Source organism: Siniperca chuatsi, linkage group LG14 (genome assembly GCF_020085105.1).
Source record: "Siniperca chuatsi isolate FFG_IHB_CAS linkage group LG14, ASM2008510v1, whole genome shotgun sequence".
Taxonomy (NCBI): Eukaryota; Metazoa; Chordata; class Actinopteri; order Centrarchiformes; family Sinipercidae; genus Siniperca; species Siniperca chuatsi.
Window position 1 is genome coordinate 19,802,125 of NC_058055.1, and position 20,873 is coordinate 19,822,997.

The 20,873-nt window shown below is 40.1% G+C and overlaps 2 protein-coding genes across 6 annotated transcripts in view; one reads left to right on the forward strand and one right to left on the reverse strand.

Moving 5' to 3' along the window:
- Nucleotides 1-6,294: 6,294 nt before the first annotated feature.
- On the reverse strand, nucleotides 6,295-11,288 carry irf1b (interferon regulatory factor 1b). Of its 3 annotated transcripts, none has more exons than XM_044221799.1 (10): nucleotides 11,136-11,288; nucleotides 10,293-10,385; nucleotides 9,430-9,529; nucleotides 9,156-9,323; nucleotides 8,937-8,977; nucleotides 8,564-8,696; nucleotides 8,330-8,449; nucleotides 8,146-8,174; nucleotides 7,827-7,944; nucleotides 6,295-7,127 (listed from the first exon to the last, which is right to left on the reverse strand). In XM_044221799.1, the coding sequence occupies exons 2-10, from the start codon at nucleotides 10,377-10,379 to the stop codon at nucleotides 7,018-7,020; spliced, it is 906 nt and encodes a 301-aa protein (XP_044077734.1). In that variant the 5' UTR covers nucleotides 10,380-10,385; nucleotides 11,136-11,288; the 3' UTR covers nucleotides 6,295-7,017. The 3 variants fall into 3 exon arrangements, with proteins under 3 accessions (XP_044077734.1, XP_044077735.1, XP_044077736.1); XM_044221800.1 differs by having other exon boundaries at nucleotides 10,996-11,256; XM_044221801.1 differs by lacking the exon at nucleotides 7,827-7,944.
- Nucleotides 11,289-16,177: 4,889 nt separating this feature from the next.
- The window catches only part of acsl6 (acyl-CoA synthetase long chain family member 6), a 41,067-nt gene continuing 36,371 nt past the window's right edge, over nucleotides 16,178-20,873 (forward strand). Inside the window, exons 1-2 of one of the 3 annotated variants that reach the window (XM_044221798.1) lie at nucleotides 16,240-16,258; nucleotides 16,375-16,481. Coding sequence is in view for 1 of the 3 variants with exons in the window: in XM_044221796.1 (XP_044077731.1) it covers nucleotides 17,670-17,715 (46 nt within the window). In the remaining 2 variants the exon portion in view is untranslated. Of the gene's footprint in view, nucleotides 16,259-16,374; nucleotides 16,482-16,650; nucleotides 17,716-20,873 lie in introns of those variants that run through there. The other 2 variants (XM_044221797.1, XM_044221796.1) reach the window with 2 other exon arrangements.

A 20,873-nucleotide genomic window follows, 5' to 3' on the forward strand; every position in this document is an offset into this window, starting at 1 on the left:
TTGTGAAGGAAAATGGCAACTGCCCAAAAATATGCAGACATCTTTATCAGATCAATTAAAATCCACGCTTTATTTCCTCATACCCTTTTCCTTTGTAAATGCTTTTTATTGTCAATTATGCTGATTGTGAGTAATGTCAATATGCATGGCTAAAGTATGTTCCACAATTACACTATTTCCTCAAAATCTGTGAGGATTATAGGGGAACCCCAGACTAGGAAGGAAAAATAATTCATGCAAATACTTACTATATATATCTATCTATAACATTATTTTTTTACAGTATCAGGCCAGGTGTAGAACAACTGTCATTTAATTTAATTTAATTTAATTTATTTATTCATGAGGACAACACACATTATCAACATTTCTGCAAATGTGCTAGTGTTAGCCAGCTGGCTAATTTTTAAGTGCAGTCCTTTGGCAAGATGTTTTGAAACCAGTGAGGTGATGGTTAAAATGTACAGAAGACAACAAGACGCCATAAAGACGGCATCAAAATAAGCATTCTCAAGACAGAGCAACAGGAAACAGCAAAACAAATAATATAACAACAACATCTACTATTTGGTCCATGTAGCCATGCAAGTAACAAAGAGAGTACATGTACACAAAGAAAATGGGCTTAAGTGTACCTTTCTCTTGAGACCAGCTTGTCATATAGTATGTTAAGTGAAGGGATGATCATCATTGCATTCGTATATAATTTTGTTGCTGTAGTTGTTAGGCAATTTCTTATATACTTAAAATTAGCCAGGTTGTACTTAATAATTTTTGATGTGTTTCCCTGTTGTCCTTTTTCCTCTTCTGTCCTCTTTAGTTCTACCCAGGTGTACTACATCTGATTGCTCAATGAGGTGCACCTGGCCTGGGAATGAAGTGCTTAAAAGCTTATGTGCTAGCATCAAAAGAGAGGCTGTTGGCGTGGCGACTACTGGTCTTGCTGCATTTTGTGTTGCTGTTGTGTTTTGACTTGATTTAGTGTCTTGGTTGTTTGTATAACTATATGTTTAATGAATACAATGCATTTGGTTGTTCAAAAAGGTGTTTTTTTCTGTGGTTGATTTAGGTTAGTGGTGGAGTGTTGTTCACCTCATAGAGCCGCCTAAGGGGGGGGCGTAACAACTTATTTCTTGAAGGATAAGGTGGAGTCGAGGATAATACTGAGATATTTGACATGAGAGACTACTTGGATGATCTGTCCAGACACACACAGACTTTGGGATCACAGTCAGATTCAGAGTGTGTCTTTGTAAAAAGACACGTTTCTCTGCGTTTTTGGAGACAACAGCTAAGATGCTAATAGGCCTGTAATTGCTTACATCAGTCAAATCACTCCTGATTTATGAACTGGCACAACTTAAACTTAACTTTAATAGAGGCATTCATTATCTTTTGTTATCGGTTCAGTAAATTAATCTGTATACCTTTTTAGAAAGAGGAAGTCCAGTCCAAACGTTTCTTTTGATTTAGAGTTTTTACGAGAGTCCGGACTGTTATTAACTTTAGATTCAGAAACCGCCATCAGGGAGAAGACAGGTTGAGAGATATCTATGGGTGATGGATCTAGAGGTCCAGTTTAATTGATGTGTATTATCTTAACAGAGTTCACAAAGTAGGAATTGACTAGAGTTGCGGTATCTACAGCCCCTTTAATCAGGGAGCCATTGTGTTTAGGCTCCAGCTGCTTTTTTGTATTATTATACAAAAATGGATCCTATTAACTCATTAAGAGGGAAAAGATTTTGTTCCTATTAAGTTCCTATTCCATTACTTCAAGAAACTCATCTTAATAAGTCAGAACACATTAAATTCAAAAGAGACTGGGTTGGCCAAATCTATTCGGCCTTCTACAATAGTAAGAGTAGGGGTATGGCAGTGCTGACTGACAAAAACCTACCTGTTCTATTCTATACTGTATTTGGTACCAACATGTCTCATATCCCAGAAAGCTGAAAAAGCTTTGTTTTTGCAAAAACATAAAATATATGAACAAGGAAACAGATCAGGGTGGTATCTGGCAGCACTAATTAATAATCATTTAAAACATATCAATCACCAAGATAAAAAGCAAACCAGAAAACTATTGTTGTATGTCAAATGATATTTGTTCTGTCTTAAGTGATCTTTATAAAAAAAAATCTTTATAAATATTCTTCTCATACTGTGAGGAATATGAATCAGTTTTTGGAAAGTGATAATTTGGAAATGGAAAATGACTACTGCTGTGTGGATGCCATTGACTCATTGTCAAGTGGTCCAGATGGCCTGCCAGTAGAGATTTATAAAAGTGATTGCCCCCTAAACCTAATAACTGGTTGGGCCACCCTTAGCAGCAACAACTGCAATCAAGCGTTTGCGATAACTTGCAATGAGTATTTTACAGCGCTGTGGAGGATTTTTGGCCCACTCATCTTTGCAGAATTGTTGTAATTCAGCCACATTGGAGGGTTTTTGAGCATGAACTGCCTTTTTAAGGTCATGCCATAGCATCTCAATAGGATTCAGGTCAGGACTTTGACTAGGCTTGATTGCAGTTGTTGTTGCAAAGGATGGCCCAACCAGTTATTAGGTTTAGGGGGCAATCACTATTTCACACAGGGCCATGTAGGTTTGGATTTTGTTTTCCCTTAATAATAACAATCTTCATTTAAAAACTGCATTTTGTGTTTACTTGTGTTATCTTTGACTAATATCTAAATTAGTTTGATAATGTGAAACATTTAAGTGTGAAAAACGTGCAAAAAAATAAGAACTCAGTAAGGGCAAACACTTTTGCACACCACTCCCCTAATGATTTTGTTTAAACACTCCCTTTTGGTTAAAAGTCTTCCTAATACTTTAAAGTTAACTACAATAACAGTCATTCCAAACAAAAAAAAAAGATCCAGGAGATCCAGCCTCATCTAGGCCTATATCAAATCAAAACACAGATTCGGGCCAAGTGGTAGACCTTGACCGAACGGCCCAGGGGCTGGACATGTGCGGAGAGCAACTCATGAAGTCTGCGTCGAAGACCAAAACCATCTGGACGACTGGCGGAATGCCGGCGGTGAAGGCGGGACCCCTCTGGAGGCCGGCGTACCAGACCGGGGTCTGGCGACAGGACAGCAGGACAGGAAGCCAGCAACAGGGAGACTGGTAGAGGAGCTGGCAGAACCAGTGATGCCAGGGAACCCGGAGCCTGCCGCTCTGGCAGAGAAGGAGGGTGCTGCTGCTGTAACCCAGCAGAGTTCAGTGGTGTGCTGCGATCCAACCAGGACAGGAGGCGGCTGCGATCCAGCAGCGACTAGAGATGGCTGCTGCTGCAATCCAAAGGGAAGAAGGTGGTTACGTTCCAGCAGGGAGTCCAGGGGGCTGCTACGATCCAGCAGCGAGTTCAGGGGGCAGAGGTGCTGGCGAGCAGCTGGGCAGCAGTGCAGGTGAGCATCGGTGGGAGCCACGCTTCCTCCTGGGGTGTCTCCCAGAAGGCGCCAAGACAGCAATGGACTGAAGTACCACCTGGCTAGCAGGCTGAGATGTTGACTGGAGACTAGCACGCAGGAGGTAAGCATGCAGGGATATTTGCAGGAAACTAGCAGGCCAGGAGTCAGGCTGGTTGCTGGCGGGCCGGGAGTCCAGGTAGGGATGCAAACTTTGCCTCAGGCTAGAGATTGCCGCAAGGTTCTCTACAATAATCCGAAGAGTCAAAAGCCTGGATAAAATTGTCTTCTCCATTTTCTACAAAAAGTCTGCGTTTGATGTCTACCGAGTCTGTAATGGATTGGCGAAATCTATCCAAAGTGGAGAACACCTCCTTCAACTCTTCCACAAGAGAGTCGACTTCTGCTGGGTCCATGTCTTGCTCGGGTCATTCTGTTATGTGCACGATTTAAGAACCCAAATGCAGATTACAAGGAAGTGGTATTTGGATGGGGTAGCAACCGTTTATTATATACTGCAAACAAACACTGGGGGATCCGATCTCTTCCAGAGCGGCAAGGCTCTGGGGATGGAAACGGGGAATGTAGCTTCTGGCGTGGCTTGTGCAGCGGGGCAGGCAGAACAGTGAGGCAGCTTTGCAGACAAAGGAGAGAACATGGAGGCTGTGACCTACGGCAGGGAATGACCACGAGCCTAAGGCAGGCAGCAGTCAAAAACAGGGACAGGGAGCAGGCAAAAATACAAAAGCCACAGTACAGGCAAGGTCCAAGGAAACAAAGTCAGTCCAACAAGACTTACAGGTAACCAAAAGCCAGGATGCATGACACAGGACCAAAGCACAACCAAAATGCACATGACAAGGGCAACAACCCAACAAAGGAAAAACCCCGGACTAAATACACTGAGGTAAGGGAGATGAGACACAGGTGCAAACAATCAAGGTGGGGCCTACACTCTAAACTGGAGGGAAAGCAAACAAAGACAGGAAGTAAATCTACAAGACACATCAGAGGAGAACACTACAAAATACAACAGGAACCAGGACAGAACCTCAAACTATGACATGAACGCGGAGAAAGCTTGCGATAGAATTGAATGGATGTATCTTTTCAATGTCCTACACAGATTTTCTTTTCCTGAAAATGTATTCATCTGGTTAAGTTACTTTATACAGACCCAAAATCTATTCTAGCTATTTTAGTGAATGGTACACTTTCATCTGCTTTCTCTATAAACAGAAGTAAAAGATAAGGGTGCCCCCTATCACCACTGTTGTTTGCTCTTGTTATGGAACCCCTGGACGAAGCTATCAGTATGCATACAATTGTCTTGTACACAGATGATGTCTTGTTGTTCCTAACCAACCCAAGCACTTCTTTGCTAGAACTTATTGAGGTTATTAACAAATGTAGTTGTTTTTCAGGTTATAAGATTAAGTTTGGGAAGTCAGTGGCCCTACCAATGGGACTACAAGAGGGTAATCAAAACATTCCATTTCAAATCAACAGAGATGGTTTCAAATACCTTGGTATTTTTTATTCCATATGAGTTGAAGCAAGTCACAAAATATATTATAGTGCCAGTTATAGCAAAAATCAAAAATGATTTACAGAGATGGTCTGTGTTTTGTCTTTCTATAATTGTAAGGATTACATTAATCAAAATGAATGTATTACAGAGGATATTGTATCCTATCCAAACGTTGCCAACAGATATTCCAATAAAATACTTTGGAAATCTGCATAAATATTTATGTTAATTCATATGGGATAGTAAATGACCAATATTAAAATTAGTAAAACTGCAGCTTCCCATATGTAAAGGAGGTCTCCATGTACCTAACTTTAGGGTCTATCACTGGGCTTCTCAAATTAGACATATGTTACATCAATATTCACAGATTTAGAAGTAATAGGGTGTGAATCACTATTACCATCTGATTTACCATTTATAGAGAGAACCAGCTTGCATACTTTGATACAAGACAATTTTGTGGTAAAAAAAAAACATGTTAAGCACTTGGTACAAAATATGTAAATATTATGGGATGATGGGATCCTTATCCTATCTTGTCTCTCTGCAACATATTTTGCAGAGGGTGGTCTGTACACTCCAGTGAAGGTAAAGACATTTGTGGAGACGGTGTGATGTTTAGACAAACACATTCTAGGTCATTCTCATCAGAGCATTGGATCTCGATATGTGACCTTTAGTATGAAACAACCGCCCACCTCTACCCTCTGCTCTATCTTTCTTGAAGGCATAATAGCCAGGAATAGGTAAAGCAAAAGATGGGGAGTTTTTATTAAGCCATGTCTCTGAAAAACATAGAAAATCTAAGAATCTATCATAAGATGTTTATTTTGATCACTCATCACTCTCTTTTGTGGAGAATAAACTGTTTTTCTGTTCTGTTTTGACCGTATTTTGTTGTAATTAGTAGCAATGGTTTGTTTTAATTTAGCCAAAATGTTAAATCTAGTTTAACATCTATGCTATTTTTTTTAATTAAATATTTAAGAGATGTTGTGTGATGATGGTTTAAGAATTTGTAATTTAATGATTATTAAAATAATCATGTACAGTGTATCGTGGTGACTTGGACCAAGCTAATTTGACTTTTTCCAATGAGACCCTTAATTTGCTACTATAGGGAAATTTGTTGGTCAGAGCAGGGGTCAGTTGACATATCAGTGCTACAATGCTGAGGTTCAGTGCCTTACTCACTTAAGCAGCGGTTATCCATGCCAATATGACGCTTAAACATCTGGTCAAAGTAATTGATTTCATTACAGCAGAGAACAAGTCATCCATCTCTGTACACATAATTTAAGAAAAGCCCTTAGTGTTAATAATAAAGAGTCATATTCATTCACATTTAGTTATTTTATTTTATAAAAACACACAAACCAACACAGCTATATACAGAAATCATTTACAACTGCCTTAAGCAAAAAAAAAAAGGATTTTGACGTAGAGCTTTCACCAGAAGTTGAGAGGTTTGTAAAAATGTATTCTTAGCCCCTAAACTAAAATTCACTTTTGCACATAACGGAAAAATAGATTTTATGTGATAATTATTTGACACTATGCATTAACTACCTGTCAAATGTTATATATGTCAGTATTCAGCATACTGAATATGATCCTATTTGCATTTTGCAGTAAGTATTTGCTACCTCGTATGTATTCATGGCTGAGTATGTTCATGTACATGCCCTGCAGATTTATGTGCTAGTACAACTCGTCACAAAAAACTGAGCACCAAAATGCCTTGAACCAGCCAAAAACATAGGAAATGAACAGCATGTGAGTTCTTCTAACACAGCAGTGCATTTCACAACTTCTCTTCATAACTTCACAGAAAGGTTGAGGGAGGTAAAGAAAGCTCTCTGAACTGCACAGTGTTAAACACATGTCCCGGGGGGGGGGTTGTTTTAGCTTAAAGTGTGGACACCATCCATCATGGACTGGAAAGATGATGATGGGTGATTCAACTGAGAGAAGAGGGCTCAGATGGGAAATATGGTGGGCAGGAAGAGTTCTATAAAAGTCCAAAGTGTCAAAGCACTGTCCTTTCCTGTCCTGAAGCCCTCAGAGCATGGGGGGCATCTGTTGACAAAAGCTGTTCCAGAGGTCGTCTGTGGGAATTGTGAGGTCTGAGCCCAAAGTTGTGTAATGTGGCAAGTCATCTAGTTCGTCGACTATAAAACAGAGGAAATCCAAGGTCAGGATGGTGAAAAAGAACATATATTAGGGTTAGTCTAACAAAACATTTAAGTTGTATTATGGGAAATGTAGGATCCAGTGTTTTTGCAGATTGACCCTTAAAAGGGACTAAAAGTCAGGATATCTAAGCCTCTGCTGCATCAATTTTGACCCTTTGTTTTGTTAATCTGTCTCTTGTGAGTCGCCCAACTCTGTGAAAGTGAAATGCTATATCGACGGAGTACCCCTTTAATAGTTAGATTTGCTTTGCTTGACTTTACTAAATTATAAAGGCAATATCCTTCTAACTCACACCAGTACACTTATCACATGCTTAGACAGAAGTGTTTAATAATATTAATGAAATAGATTCATACTGCTTTACATGCTAATTTCAGCTATGGCTACATGTCCTCACCAAATCCCTTTTCCAATACCTAACAACATGTACTTAATTTTGTAGGCTGAGTGAATGGCATTGTCTAACAAGTCTGTGTTTATCTGAACAAAGCCTTGTAGAAACACACATTTACAGACTTTACACTAAATTGCCAACATGGAGTGCATGTTCAGGCAACAGATGGACGGCCATCATTTAGATGCCATATGAAGTTGATGTCACAATCTTAAGACAGTACGTTGCACATGAATTTAGAGACAGTTGTCCATCTGAACCATCAATTAGCAACATTTACCTGAGGAAGATTCACTCCACTGGCTCCCTGGACTGGTGCATGCTTCATTGCTCAGGAACCCCCTGCCGTCTAAACTGCTTGACATCCAGTGTGAGTCTTTCTCCAGTTGCTGGCAAATCTGAAAGAGCAACACTGGACTGAGTATGGCTATAATATTTTGCACAACTGGAATTTTCCCACACCAAAGAGTCTTTAACAATCAATTTTATTGTTTTGGGTATTGTTATACAAGCCAAACAGGCAGAATAAGACAAACATGGGTATTCCTGTCAATGAAAAATGCATGCTGGTATGAGTAGGAGCCGAAGGCCATGCTTACCTGGATAATGTCGTCGGTATAGTCGTGATCTGGAAGATCACATTAAAAATAGAGGGAGAGATAAGGAAGGGATAAGTACATGAGTATGACACAGTGATATTGATCTGTTTGAATGTACTTAATTTCACTTAGGTTAATTCTAAAGCATTTATTAGCAAGTATGCAATACGTGTTGTTGTCTTACCGGGGCTGTGTTCAGGTGAAACTTCAAATCTGTGGCAGATGTTATTAAGCAAGCTCTCAGCCCCGATCTCAACTGACAAAGACCAGTCAGGGACATCAGATGGAGCCACAAATGGGAAATCTGCAAAGACGGCAAACAATAGCATTAAATACACTTGACAGTTTTGACTGAATGCCACAGGAAATGACAGTGTTATCACGTTTATTCTTCAACTATACATGTTTTCTTCCTCACCTTGGTGCTCTGTGTGCACTGTGCTGTCCACTGTGTTCTCCTGAGTGGACAAAGTGTCTTCCGGCATTGACCCATCCATGGGAGACTGAGTATCACTGTAGTCCATGTCTTCCTCCATCTTGATCATTGAGCTCTGCAGAGGCAGATAGAAAGTCACATTTTGTGAGATAGTCATATGCAGTTGTCTAGCTACTGCACCAATGCCATTAAAATAACATTATTTTATAATGCCATTACATTATCTGGGTCACTGTGAGTGTGGCATAATTTGAGTAGGCCTCTGACTATGTAACAAGTGTCAAAACATACACAACAGAGGCAAATAGCACTGAAGTCACCATGAAAGTAAAATGGTCATAAAATATCTATTTACCTTCTTCCTCGGCTTTGTTTCCTTTGCTTTGCTTCGTTTATCTGTCAGATAAAAGAAAGACATTTTGATCACATGACATCTTAAACAGCTCATAGTGTGATTGTAGAACAAACTGAGTAAAATAGAAAAAGAAAAAAGATCAGCAGTCAGATGACGCTGCACACCACTGTTAATTCATATTAAACAATATGTTTGCTCGTTTCCTGTCAGTTTCCTCACCTCTAGATTTTAGGGTGGCAGGCAACATCCTGAAGACGCGCATGGCTTGGTGGCCTTTGTTGACGCTCTTGTCTTTCACCTCCTCGATGTCAGGCAGTGAGTTCATTGCACAGCGGAAGTTGGCTTTCCATGTCTTTGGGTCACAGATCTGACCTTCCACATACTTTCCTGCAGAATGCATTTTGTTTAGTTTTACTCCCTTTTCATGCAAAAAAATTAACAGTTTTCTGCCTTATTTTTTGCAGAGTTTGCGTGTGTATCTTTGCTTGCTCACCTGTGTGGATGGCCCATTTTTTGAACAGACAGGCGTCCTTGTCCAGCTCCCAGCCGTGTCGAGCTGCATGCTTCCAGGGAATTGAGAACATCGTCTTATCCTGGAAAATACAAAAGGAGATACTGAGTTGGAATGAGGGTTTGCACATTCAACATAGAATAAATTCAAATATGAGCACATATTTTCAAACATTACAGGAGGCTGCCATTCAAACTGAGCATCTAACTTATAGGCTACTGTGAACAGTTTTCTTTTGCATGACTTTAAATTATGCAAAAAATATTATTTGCATAGTACAGTAGAAAAAACACACACACACACGCTTTTGTTAATTTCTTTTTGTTTAAACCACAGTATGTCATGTTAGGAAGAGATTCTTTATTTCTTTTTGACATGTCTGGCCCATTTCCCACTCTCAGAGTAGTGATAGGATAAGCTGCGACATCTGTGAGATAGAGACCACAATGTGTTACAACCCTGGTGTTCACCAGTTTGGAGTGCCAGGGGGCGTTTGGTTTAAAAGGCTACCATAGTTGCCAAATGTTTTCCTGGCCGTTTAACTAACACCAAAAGCCATCCCAACTAGTGCTTCAAACAAGCTACTCTGCAAGAGTAGCATGCAAATGTTGTATGGTCAGCTAGGTAACAACTACACATCAAAAAAGACACGTGCAGCCTTGTAGACATCACTTCCCTCTCAAGCTCAATCTGGCCAGGAGATGCACCGATCCAACAACAAATACATTTTAAAAAATGTATTTCTGTATTTCTGTACTCATTTGAATATACTGACAACGCGCTTTCAGTAAATGCCATTTACATGAACTAATCCAATTTGCTGCAGGAAGAAATGAGCCTCTCACCTTGTCCACCCAAGTCAGACCCGAAATGGAGTTTGACTCGATCATCTGCTCCAGCCATGGCCTCATCCTCATCCTTGACACGGGCATGTTTTCCTAAAATATGCAGGAACAGAGGAAAGAAGTACAAAGTCTTAAGATTAATAAAGAATGATGTGCGTGATATACAGTAGTGAGAGCGAATGAACTCTTGCATCTGACTCAGGTTAGATTTACTGCTGCCTGCTGGCCGCGCGCGCAGTAGTGAGAGGAGGTCACGGCCAGGGCAAGCAGCCGAACACAGAGGGGGGCGTTTACGCGTAGGAGCCTGCGTTACTTATGAAGGTTACGATAGACCAAAAATCATTTCCTGATTTTTATGGCTTTCGCATTTAAAAAAAGAGTTCAAATGCACGTGGACTCATTTTGCTGTGCAAAAGTTTTTGTTTTTTAAGTCTCTGCAACTTGATTTTATCCAAGCAGGAGACTTTGTAGACTTGCGCCTAAAGATCCCTCTGCGCGCGGGGAGCTCACACGCCTCATCCTGCACTGCTGCATGCATACGATACACATAGGTTCAAAAAAGTCATTTCATCCACTGTTGAATCAATCTGTAAACAAAGGTTACTACTGGACGCAAGGTGTGCAAAAATTACACAAACTTTACCATCTGACAAATTAAAAGCATCACAACATTCGTCATTTAGGGATGTTAGAGGCTACTAACAATTTTATCTTCCTGTAAATCTATTCAAGATTTACGATATCCATTCTCAAGATAAACAGAGCAGCTCCCGGCAGTAAAAATGCTTAAATATGAGCCATTCCACGCAAGTAGAAGTGATAAATTAATATCAAATCACTTACAGGCTTTGCTTGTTCTATAATCCGTAAGAGGAAAATGTACAAGAATAGTCCGATTGTTTTAAATTTGATCCAGAGAAGCTTCTCCTCGCCTTTGTGTTATCCACTTGGAGACCTGTCCTGATCAGTGGGTACTAACTAAACAGTAACGCATTTTATACTGTGGTGTGGGTTTTCCCCGGAACTGGCAAGGAGGTATAACCACTATAAAGAATGTCCGCCCCCCACAAAAAAAAAAAAGTAATGTTGACTAAGAATTCTGTTTTTCAAAGAGCAGGTGAAACATTTTCCTATATAATTATCACTTAACAGGTTTTCACCATTGCAAGTTCATGCATATTCAAGTTTGTTTTTTTTAAATGACGTGTGCATATCGCGAATTGAGGTAGAAACAGCAGATCACTGCAGTAAACACTAAAATAATTATTTCTTTATCAGTAAAATAAACATCTTTCAACCAAAGTGACGTGCACTGTAAACAACTGATCTCATCTCTGCATATCCCCCCTGTCAATATTCCAAGTGTGATTTAAAGACAGTACAGGATCAAATATATAAATTAAGTTCGGTTACGATTGATATTTTTTACAGCGTTTCAGCGCATGCGCCGCTGCTTCCCTTTTTCAGCAGTAGATCTGTTTCCGAGAAATCACGCTGTTGAATGCAAGGAGGAAGTTAATAACAACACATGTTGATTATGGTGGCTTCTTGCACGTAGACTGCACCGATCCTCAGGCTTGAACGGGCTGACTCGTCTGTCACTTTTGTGTTTTTTTTTTATATTTAGCACGGGACAGTTCTGCAGACAATTGGCCTGCTTAGCAAACGTTTAAATATTGACAGGTAGCCTATTGTAATATTTGTGCGTGATATTTACTCAAAGAAGAATGAAATACTGAAGTATGACAGGACATGGTTTTATTATTATATGTTGCATCAAATACAGTACATAGTTATAACTATAGCAATGTTAATAATGACAATTTAAATTTCTAGTAGTAGTGATAGAATCTGTAATATCAATCTGTAGTTTGGAGATTGTGCAAAATGTACCATATTAAAATAAGAATATGCATATAAACTATCATAATAAAAGAACATTATTGCTATTTGAAACCACCTACAAACACACCCACGCGCATTCTTCCTCCAGTATCAAAGCTGACCCCTCAGCCTGGCATGATAAACATGTGCATGGGACCAGCCCTTTAGTATAAACAGCAACCGAGCAGAGAAGTCAGGCATTTACAAGAAATGATGTAGTAATTTCAATCACCAGTAGAAGCAGTGTAGTACAGGCTTTCTCGTGGACTGCTTGACTGCTGGCCATACAGTATACTGCTCTGAAAAGATGACGACACAGCGGGAGAAGGAGCAGTAACTACACGCGGAAGCAGCAGCTGTGTAGGCTCAATAAGACAGGCTGCGGAGCTTTTTACATTCATCTGTGGCAATAATTCGCCAAGAAATAAAGCAATGCGTGCACAAAACTGCAAGGGAGTATATGAAAATGACAGGAGTTGTATTCAAAGATGTTATTATATCGTCTTATACATATACATCGGTGCATTTTGAATCGGTTTTCTCACTTTTTGCAGCTTTACAGCACTTAATAAATCCCGGAGCTCGTGTTATAGCTATAACAGCACGGGTGCACACAGAGCTGGCGGTCTTCACGGGAATTTGGGAAACCCCACACACACCAGTGTTGCAGCAGCTACCGGCGCTGTCCATCTAGGGGCTTCCCGCGTAGTGTGTTCGCGCGCTCGTTTCGGCTGCGTGCATGTAATGTGAGTCTCGAGAGCGCGCCTCTGGGAGGGAAGCGCAGGGATTTTTCCAGCGGAGTTTACACCGGCAATCGGTCAGTGGGATTTCCCAAATGAATGCAGAAATCTGGATTTGTAGGGGAAAATCGCCCTAATGTTGTTTTTTTTTAGCACTTAAAGTTGTAAAACAATGAACTCCCTGTTGATGAATGACAACAGTGTGATGAAAAAGATGTGAATTATAGAAATTCACTGGAGTGGCTGAGGCAAAACACATGTAACTGTGTAGGGTTTGTTCTCAGATTAGTTGTGTTTTGTTGTGTTTTTAATTTAGTATTATTATTTTTACAAATAAAATATTTTAAAAGGCACTAACTTTAGTAGTGGTTCCCAACCTGCACGTAGGGTCCCCCCAAATTGATTGCAAGATAAATCTGAGGGGTAACAAGATGATTAATCGGATAGGAGAGAATCAATAACATACTTCTTTTACACAAATCTGTGTCCTACACATGCACGTCTTTGGACGGTGGGAGGAAGCCGGAGAACCCGGAGAGAACCCACGGTAACACGGGGAGGACATGCAGACTCCACCCAGAGAGATCGTGTGATGTTGGTCTGGTCCGGGAATTGATCCCACGAACCCACGATCTCCTTATTGGGAGGCAGGAGCTTTAGCCGCTCTGCCACCGTGCACCCCTGAAACACATCTGTTATTTTTATTTATTTATTTAAAATATATGTCTTCACCAATATAGCGCAACCTGAATATCTATGTTTTTATTTCTATCAACAGTAGAACATTACGATCTATAAACTATCCTCTAGAAATATACAAACTATACAAAGCTCACATTTCCAAATTTTAACCTAAATCTACTTTATTTACAACTTAATCCTGTGTTTTCACACCCACAGTGACAAATTATCCTGTACATTTATTGCACCCTGTCCATAAAGTGATGGTAATTCTGATTATTTAGGCCACCTGCAAGGATAAGACAGTAATTTGAGGCTTTGGGAAGAAGCAAGCAGCTTGAGCATTCAATCTCCCCCTGGACCATCTGCCTTGAGAGCTCACTGACATTGGATCAAGTCAAAGCCCTCATTAGTTAACCTGCAATTGCACTGCAACCTCATGCAGGGTATGAGGGTGGGGAAGTGGGGGGGCCTAAACAGCAGGGTAGAAAAGCTACTTTTTTTCCTTTTTCTTTGGGCAGTTTTGAATCATCATATTTTCCACAACAAACACTCCTAAGAATCACCTGCCAAAGCACCTGGAATGAGTCACTCCATGACACACAGCTATTTGTATAAAGGTAACGCTATATTTTATGGGTTTGTAACCCTTTCATAATAATTTCAAAGACGTCCTGGAAAAAACTGCAATTTGGTTCTAGTTATGGTAAAAAATGTGGAAATTATTTCAAAATGATTTAGAAATTATGGTGCCTTAAAATAAAGCATTTCTGGTATAAAAGATAAAATGTGATCAAATGAGAAAAGAAGAATCAGTCCTCTCAAATATCAAAGCATTTCTGTCCCATAATTTTAAATTCCATAAGCATTTCCTGAACTTTTGACTATTTTTATAAGTTGTCTAAGTGACAAAGTAAGTTAAGTTTCTGTTAGTTTATGACTCTGGTGGAGAGAGAGGGAGGGAGAAAAGGAAGGGTGGGAAAAAAGAGGGATGATTTGGGTAGGGTTATCTGATGGAGGAGAGGGAGAAGGCAAGGTGAACAAAGGAGGTGGAAAAAGGGCTATAAATGAATTAGTGCAACAAGTTTTTCAGCATGTGATTAAATTGTACAGGCATGAGTAAACGTGTCAAGTTGCCCTGATTGGCACAGACATCCCTGAGGCCAATCAGACACAAATTAGATCATCACTGGAGGTTTCACTCAAACGGGCCTGCTGGTGCAGTTTGGCCAAGTTGTTTTAAAGTTTAGCACCCCCTTCAGCCCAATAAGTGTACTGTTTGTGAGTGTCGCATCTCAGTGACACAATGCACCATCCTTTGTAAATTCATCAAGAGCAGAATAGTTTTGTCTGAGATGTTGCTGTGAGTTAAAATATTATTCTTATAAAAGTAACCATTAGCAAGTAATAAGCAGTGGTGGGAATAGTATTCAGATCCTTTACTTAAGTAAAAGTACCAATACCTCAATATAAAAATACTCCATCACAAGTAGTGTTTGCATTTAAAATCCTACTTAAGGAAAAGTACAGATGTTCTAAGCTAAATTAAATTTTAGTTTTAAAAGTAAAAGTACTAATTCTGATATATTATAATAAATTACATTATTAATGCTGATGCATTATCTAACATAACATACAAACAGTGTTGAGTGTTTTTTACCCTGTATCATGCTTTAATTTTCTGCATTACACATTTTGTGTTTCTGCACGTTCATGTACGACAAGTGTGTGATCTGCATGTTGTTTTATGACAGAATAAAACCAAACAAAACCAAGTGAAGTGTGGAGACTACAACAGGGAGGCAGCAAAAAATGGTTAAAGAATAGGAGGAGATTTGGAGGAAGCAAGCAAAGTAAGAGGAAGAGGTGAGAAAGAGTTGGCCTCTGTCTCGTTCCTCCACCTTTTTTTATCTACCCACTTTCACCGTTTGATATTCACCACCGGTGCCCCCTTCTGCCACCCTTCAACTCTGTGTAACTTCTGTTAGTCTGAGACTTGTTGTTTACTCTCTGTAACCTCCTCCTGTAATAAAATACAGAATGGTCATCAAATGTGCAGTAGCTTTAAATTTAACTACGCATTTGATCACATTTGATTGGTACTTTACAAGGAATTAAGTGAGTTTCTACTCTGCATGACAGTGTGGTTACTGATTAAACCCTGTGTTGAAACAGGAACAAGCGGACGGCAGTAAAACATGTTCAGAGGGTCACTGGGTCAAGTGATTTCATGCTCCTGATGGATGTTTCTTATCTTTAGTGCCGTAAAACATCTTTGAAACATAACATATGGTAAGATAGAAAGCCACGGTAGTCCTGGACAAGGACTATAAGCCATTTTTTATGTAGGAAACTGACATTTTGACCTTGAAATATAAGGAATCCCCAATTTATTACCATCCTTTCAGAAAAGTGATATGGAAAGTTAATCTCTGTTAATTATCCCATTTGACCCCTGACCTTAAAGCCCACTCTCCCATATCACATAATGTGTGTAATGTTTTACATAACACTGAGCAGTTTTTTTTTTGTTTTTTTTTTACTCAGCAGATTTGTTTTCTCTTGTGTACTTCGATCACATTGCAAAATAAATAAACTAAGTAGTCAGTGCCCTCACCTAAACCACATGCACTCTCCCAGTGTCCTGCTGGCAGATCACAGGTAAGATTTACAAACTACAGAGATAAAATATACTTTTTTTAGTCATTAATTTTAATTATTTCCTGTACTTGTGTATCTGTTTGACCATTTTTCCTTCCATCTCCATCAATGAACAGCTTAACTATTTGTCTCAGTACACCGGATCGTTCTTTGCGTCTGTCTCGTGTAAGGTGGCAGGTGACACTGCTGCAGGTGACAGATGACGACTGACTAATTTAATAAGGTCAGTCACATAACAGCAGCACAATAAGACAGTAAGCATGTCGGCCACTACTTGTAAGGAGTTTTGTGTTAAATAAACTCAGGCTGAATCACTGAAATAATAGCTAGGACAAATATTAGAGAGATATGATTTATTGCATGCTTTAAATATTAAATATTCAGATAAATATGCCTGTTGTTGCAAATAAAAGTCAGAGCAGCCAGTCAAGACCAAAATCATTTGCAATCCATTCACATATCAGTCTGAAGGCGCGTGAGATAAGAGGATGGAAAATGTAATCACTTTAAATGTAACCACTGAAGTGCCAGTGAGCTAAACAGCGATCTCCCTAATGGACAAATGACCAAAATAAACTGTAATTTTTAATTGCATGTAATTCAGATTTTTTTGTCTAGGTTTAATCTATTAGTAATCAGTCACTCACTCACTGCCTCTGTCACTTTGTCAGCCCTTCTCAAGGTTACTTTAGTTCATTGGGAGTGTCTTATTGTACCACGTGATCCTGATGCAAAGTTACTCTGTGTCAAAGCTGTGCTCAGCTGCATGGACGTTTAGGCTGCATGGTGAGATGTACCATGGACTAAAAATAACACTTCTTCTTTTAAAATGAAACTGTGTTCAAAACATTTGAAAACATATGAAATTACCCAGATACATGCTGTGCTTACTAGCACATGTAATAATTCTATTTTTTTAAAGAGATCATTTGAATGATTAAATTCATAGCATGGCTATTAGGAACATTTGCACAGAATTTCATGATTATTTTACAACAAATATGAGAATTAAATGAAGACATGGTTAATCCGTTTGCATCCAGAATAGACATTTCATCCCCAGTAACCTTGACGTCGATCGCATCTTCCGTCCGAACTATAAGCCCTTTCATTTCAGCAGGGGTGTCTGCCATTGCGCAGCAGCCAACTAGGTGAAGGTGGAAAATCCAGCAGGAGGAAGGATGCTTCAATAGGCCGTCGTCTGTTTCTTCAGTCAACACGTTCCGTTCCACAGTAAAAAAAACAACTGCTGGACATCGACATCCCCTGCCCAGCTCTCCCACCGTGGTCTGTCTCAGATATATTGTCGCCCCCCCCTCCTTAATCTCCCAGATTGTCGGCGACTTGCTGCAGTCGATGCTGCAGTTTTGAGCCGCTCCTGCACCGGGACAGCTGACTCAATGAAAAAGACATGCTCGCATTCGTTTTGGTCTCTGGGTTGCTCTGGATTATATTAGGTGAGTTTTGAATATCTGTTCGTATTTTTCATTCATTTTGATAATTTAGCATCGACGGGCTGTGTCTACAGGCGACGCACCTGTCTCGCGGGGGCTGAGGCGCATTATTGTGTGTCATTCACTGCCGGCTTTTTCATTCATCAAGGGCTGTGGTATTTCTAGCTATTGTTGTTTTACAGAACCTACTTCGTCGAGGGTTTCGCCTAATCATACTATATTGCTGCAGTTGGCGCTTTGTCTGCTCGGTAATGACACCGGTGACATTTTTAATTTTGACTACACGTGTATCAACCCAACCTCAATGCAAACGTGTAACATCTCAGTTTAGCAGGCTCTAGCTTCAACCACAGTGCTTGAATTTCTGCTCCAGCACTGCGGGGTGGTTAGAGCAGCATCGAGGGATGCTCCCAGGTTTGCTTTACCTTTTACATTTAGGTACAGAGGGGTGGACACGCTGCCATGCGGTTGAGTGCATGTGGGTCATTCTGCAGATCAGGGATTTAATTTTCCAAGTCGAAGTGTGTGTTTTACGTTGAACATCAGACCATTAAAGAAATGGCTGTTCTCACTATAAGCCAAACGGGTTTAAACGTGTGCATTTGAGGCCGGCCAGCTGCTAAGGTCGTGTGACATTGTGCGTAGGAACCGGACACACGTCATTAAAAAACCGCTTATTAGCGAACATCTCATAACAGCCTGTCTTTCACGACCTCCTGGTGTAGCTTGTGCTTCTCCCATACTTTAATTTACACAAAACATGTTAGTTTGGCAAGACGCCGGTTATGAGACTCAGCATTTTTGTCTGTGGTGTCCTCTCCGCCATGCTTCAGTGATGGAGGGAGGGTGGATGAGGAGGATGAGGAAGGATGACGCGCTTCAAATGACCGCAGCTGATTGGACGGAGCTGTCCAGGAGATAGGGGTGCTGAAATCCAGCGGCCTACCGGCAAACCAGCGAGCACAGCATGCTCTGCTCTTACCTACACCACCCCCCACCCCGGTTTACAGAGCGGTTTTAGGGGCATCGAAACTGTTCAGAGACGTCGTTGACCTTTATATGTGTTTATTATATGGAATAATCCCTGTCAAAATGTGTTTTATAGTAGTGTTGCAGACCAGATTACAGGCGTTGTACTGCACAATAGCGGAGGGTTATTGCTTTTATGTAATGTGTCATGACAGAAACTGTAAATACTCAGTGAAGCATCTTTTTTTTCAATGGATGGTGGTTTTAGATTACATGTAAGGCAACATTTTAATAGTAAATATGCCTAGGTGTAATTGTTTATGCCTCCGCCAAAGAGTATAGGTCCTCAGCAGCAGCAGCTGCATTGGATGGTTGCTAAGTGACAAACAGCCAGTCACAGTTGGGATTTTGGTTGGTGCGTTAATATTAAAACTTGCTGTTACAAGGTTGCTGTTGTTGCATATTTAATAACTAACACAGCTAATCAGACTTGAGGCCCAAAACTGTTTAAAACACTGAATTGTTTGGCTGTAAAATATACACTACAGCTGAAGCCGAAGAGGACCCCATGGGGAGATTCATGACACCTTTAACCTACATCACATCCCAACACCCTGCTGCTGCTCAATATAAATAATTCATTATAATCACTATCTAGTGCAGCCCCACACAGTGTGTAAACCTATTCTTTTTCCCTCCTCAATATTTAATTAAAAGGATGGTGGTGGCTTTGCCCCACCCTTTGGCAGAAAATAACCAATGATGTTTTAGTGTTCAAGGATCGTATGTCCGCTGCTTAACATAATACATGGCCCATGACCACAAGCGGATTAATGACTTGTAACTATATGACTCTTAAGCATGACATGTTGCCCTTTTGTCATTCAAACTACTTTTTGGATGGTACTCTATCTTGACTGAACATAAATTGTAACAAGAGGGAGGGTAGGAGTGAAAGGGACTGTGAAAATGTTGAAAACCTTCAGATTAAAGACACACTGCATGACTGCACAATATGACAGGATACATGTTAATTGTTAAGTCTTAGCAGCTGTGTAATAAATGTCTGTCATTGTGCACTTGCACTGAGTGTTAGGAGTTATGAGGCAAATATAGTTGTATGTCCCTGTACAGTTACATCTGACTTTGGCAACAATCCTATGTCAAGGTGGGGATTTTAAGATCCACATGGCAGTTTTCCCTCTGAGTGTGTTTTTTTTTTTTTTTTTTTGCTGTTTCAGCATTCGGTGCATCCTCTTCCTTATATTGTGGGATGCCTGGCAGTAATGGCTCAGCCTAAAGTGCTGAACCAGGTCTGTCTGTCTCCATCACATGCTCAAGTGGTTCTCTTACAGATCGAGTAATGTACAATGTTGTCCTTGTTTTTGTTTGTAGTCCTGCTCCTTTAAGATAAAAACCTCCAATATTGATGGGTTTACCTTTTTTTTTTTTTTTACATAAGCACACCTCATGGAAATGAGAAAACCCTTCAAAAAGCCTTCTTTAATCCTAACATGTCATTTAATTTCAGAATTTTGTCAAAAGGAGAACTTTTTCTTCATTCCTCAAATATTTACAATGGAGGAAGCAGTGATATGTAGCCTGTAGCCTGCTGGTTGTCAGCCTTTTTTTACTCATATCCTCAAAAATGCAGCAGTGCCCACAAAGGCCCCATGACAGGATGCACAGTGGTGAACAATTTATCAGTTTAACCTTTCAGGTTGAATAGTTAGTCAAAGGATTTGACATTTTCAGCATTTATCACAAAAAAAGATAAATAAGAAAAATTACTATAGCAAAAATGTGTTTTTAAATTAAATCATGACCCTGAAAAAATTGTCTTGTGGCCCATTAGGGGTCCTAACCCCCCAGATTGATCCACAGGCCTACCTTCACTCTCACTTTGATAGTCAAATCAAACTGGGAGTTAGTTTTGCTGTGTGTAATTTGTTTAAATGTGAATATGCATTGCAAATATCAAAAGTGTAAGCAGATGTGTTTATTTGCATATGTGTGCCTGCACTTTATCTACATTGTGTGTCACTATGCCAGTGTGTGTGAGTGTCTGTGCATCATATAGTGAAGGAGAAGATGAGTGCTGCGTGTGTAGGTAGGGGGAGGGTGTCAGAGAGATAGAGTGGTGGAGGGAGGGAGGGGTGGGTGGGTGTGGTGAAAGAGCGCAGTTTGTCGAG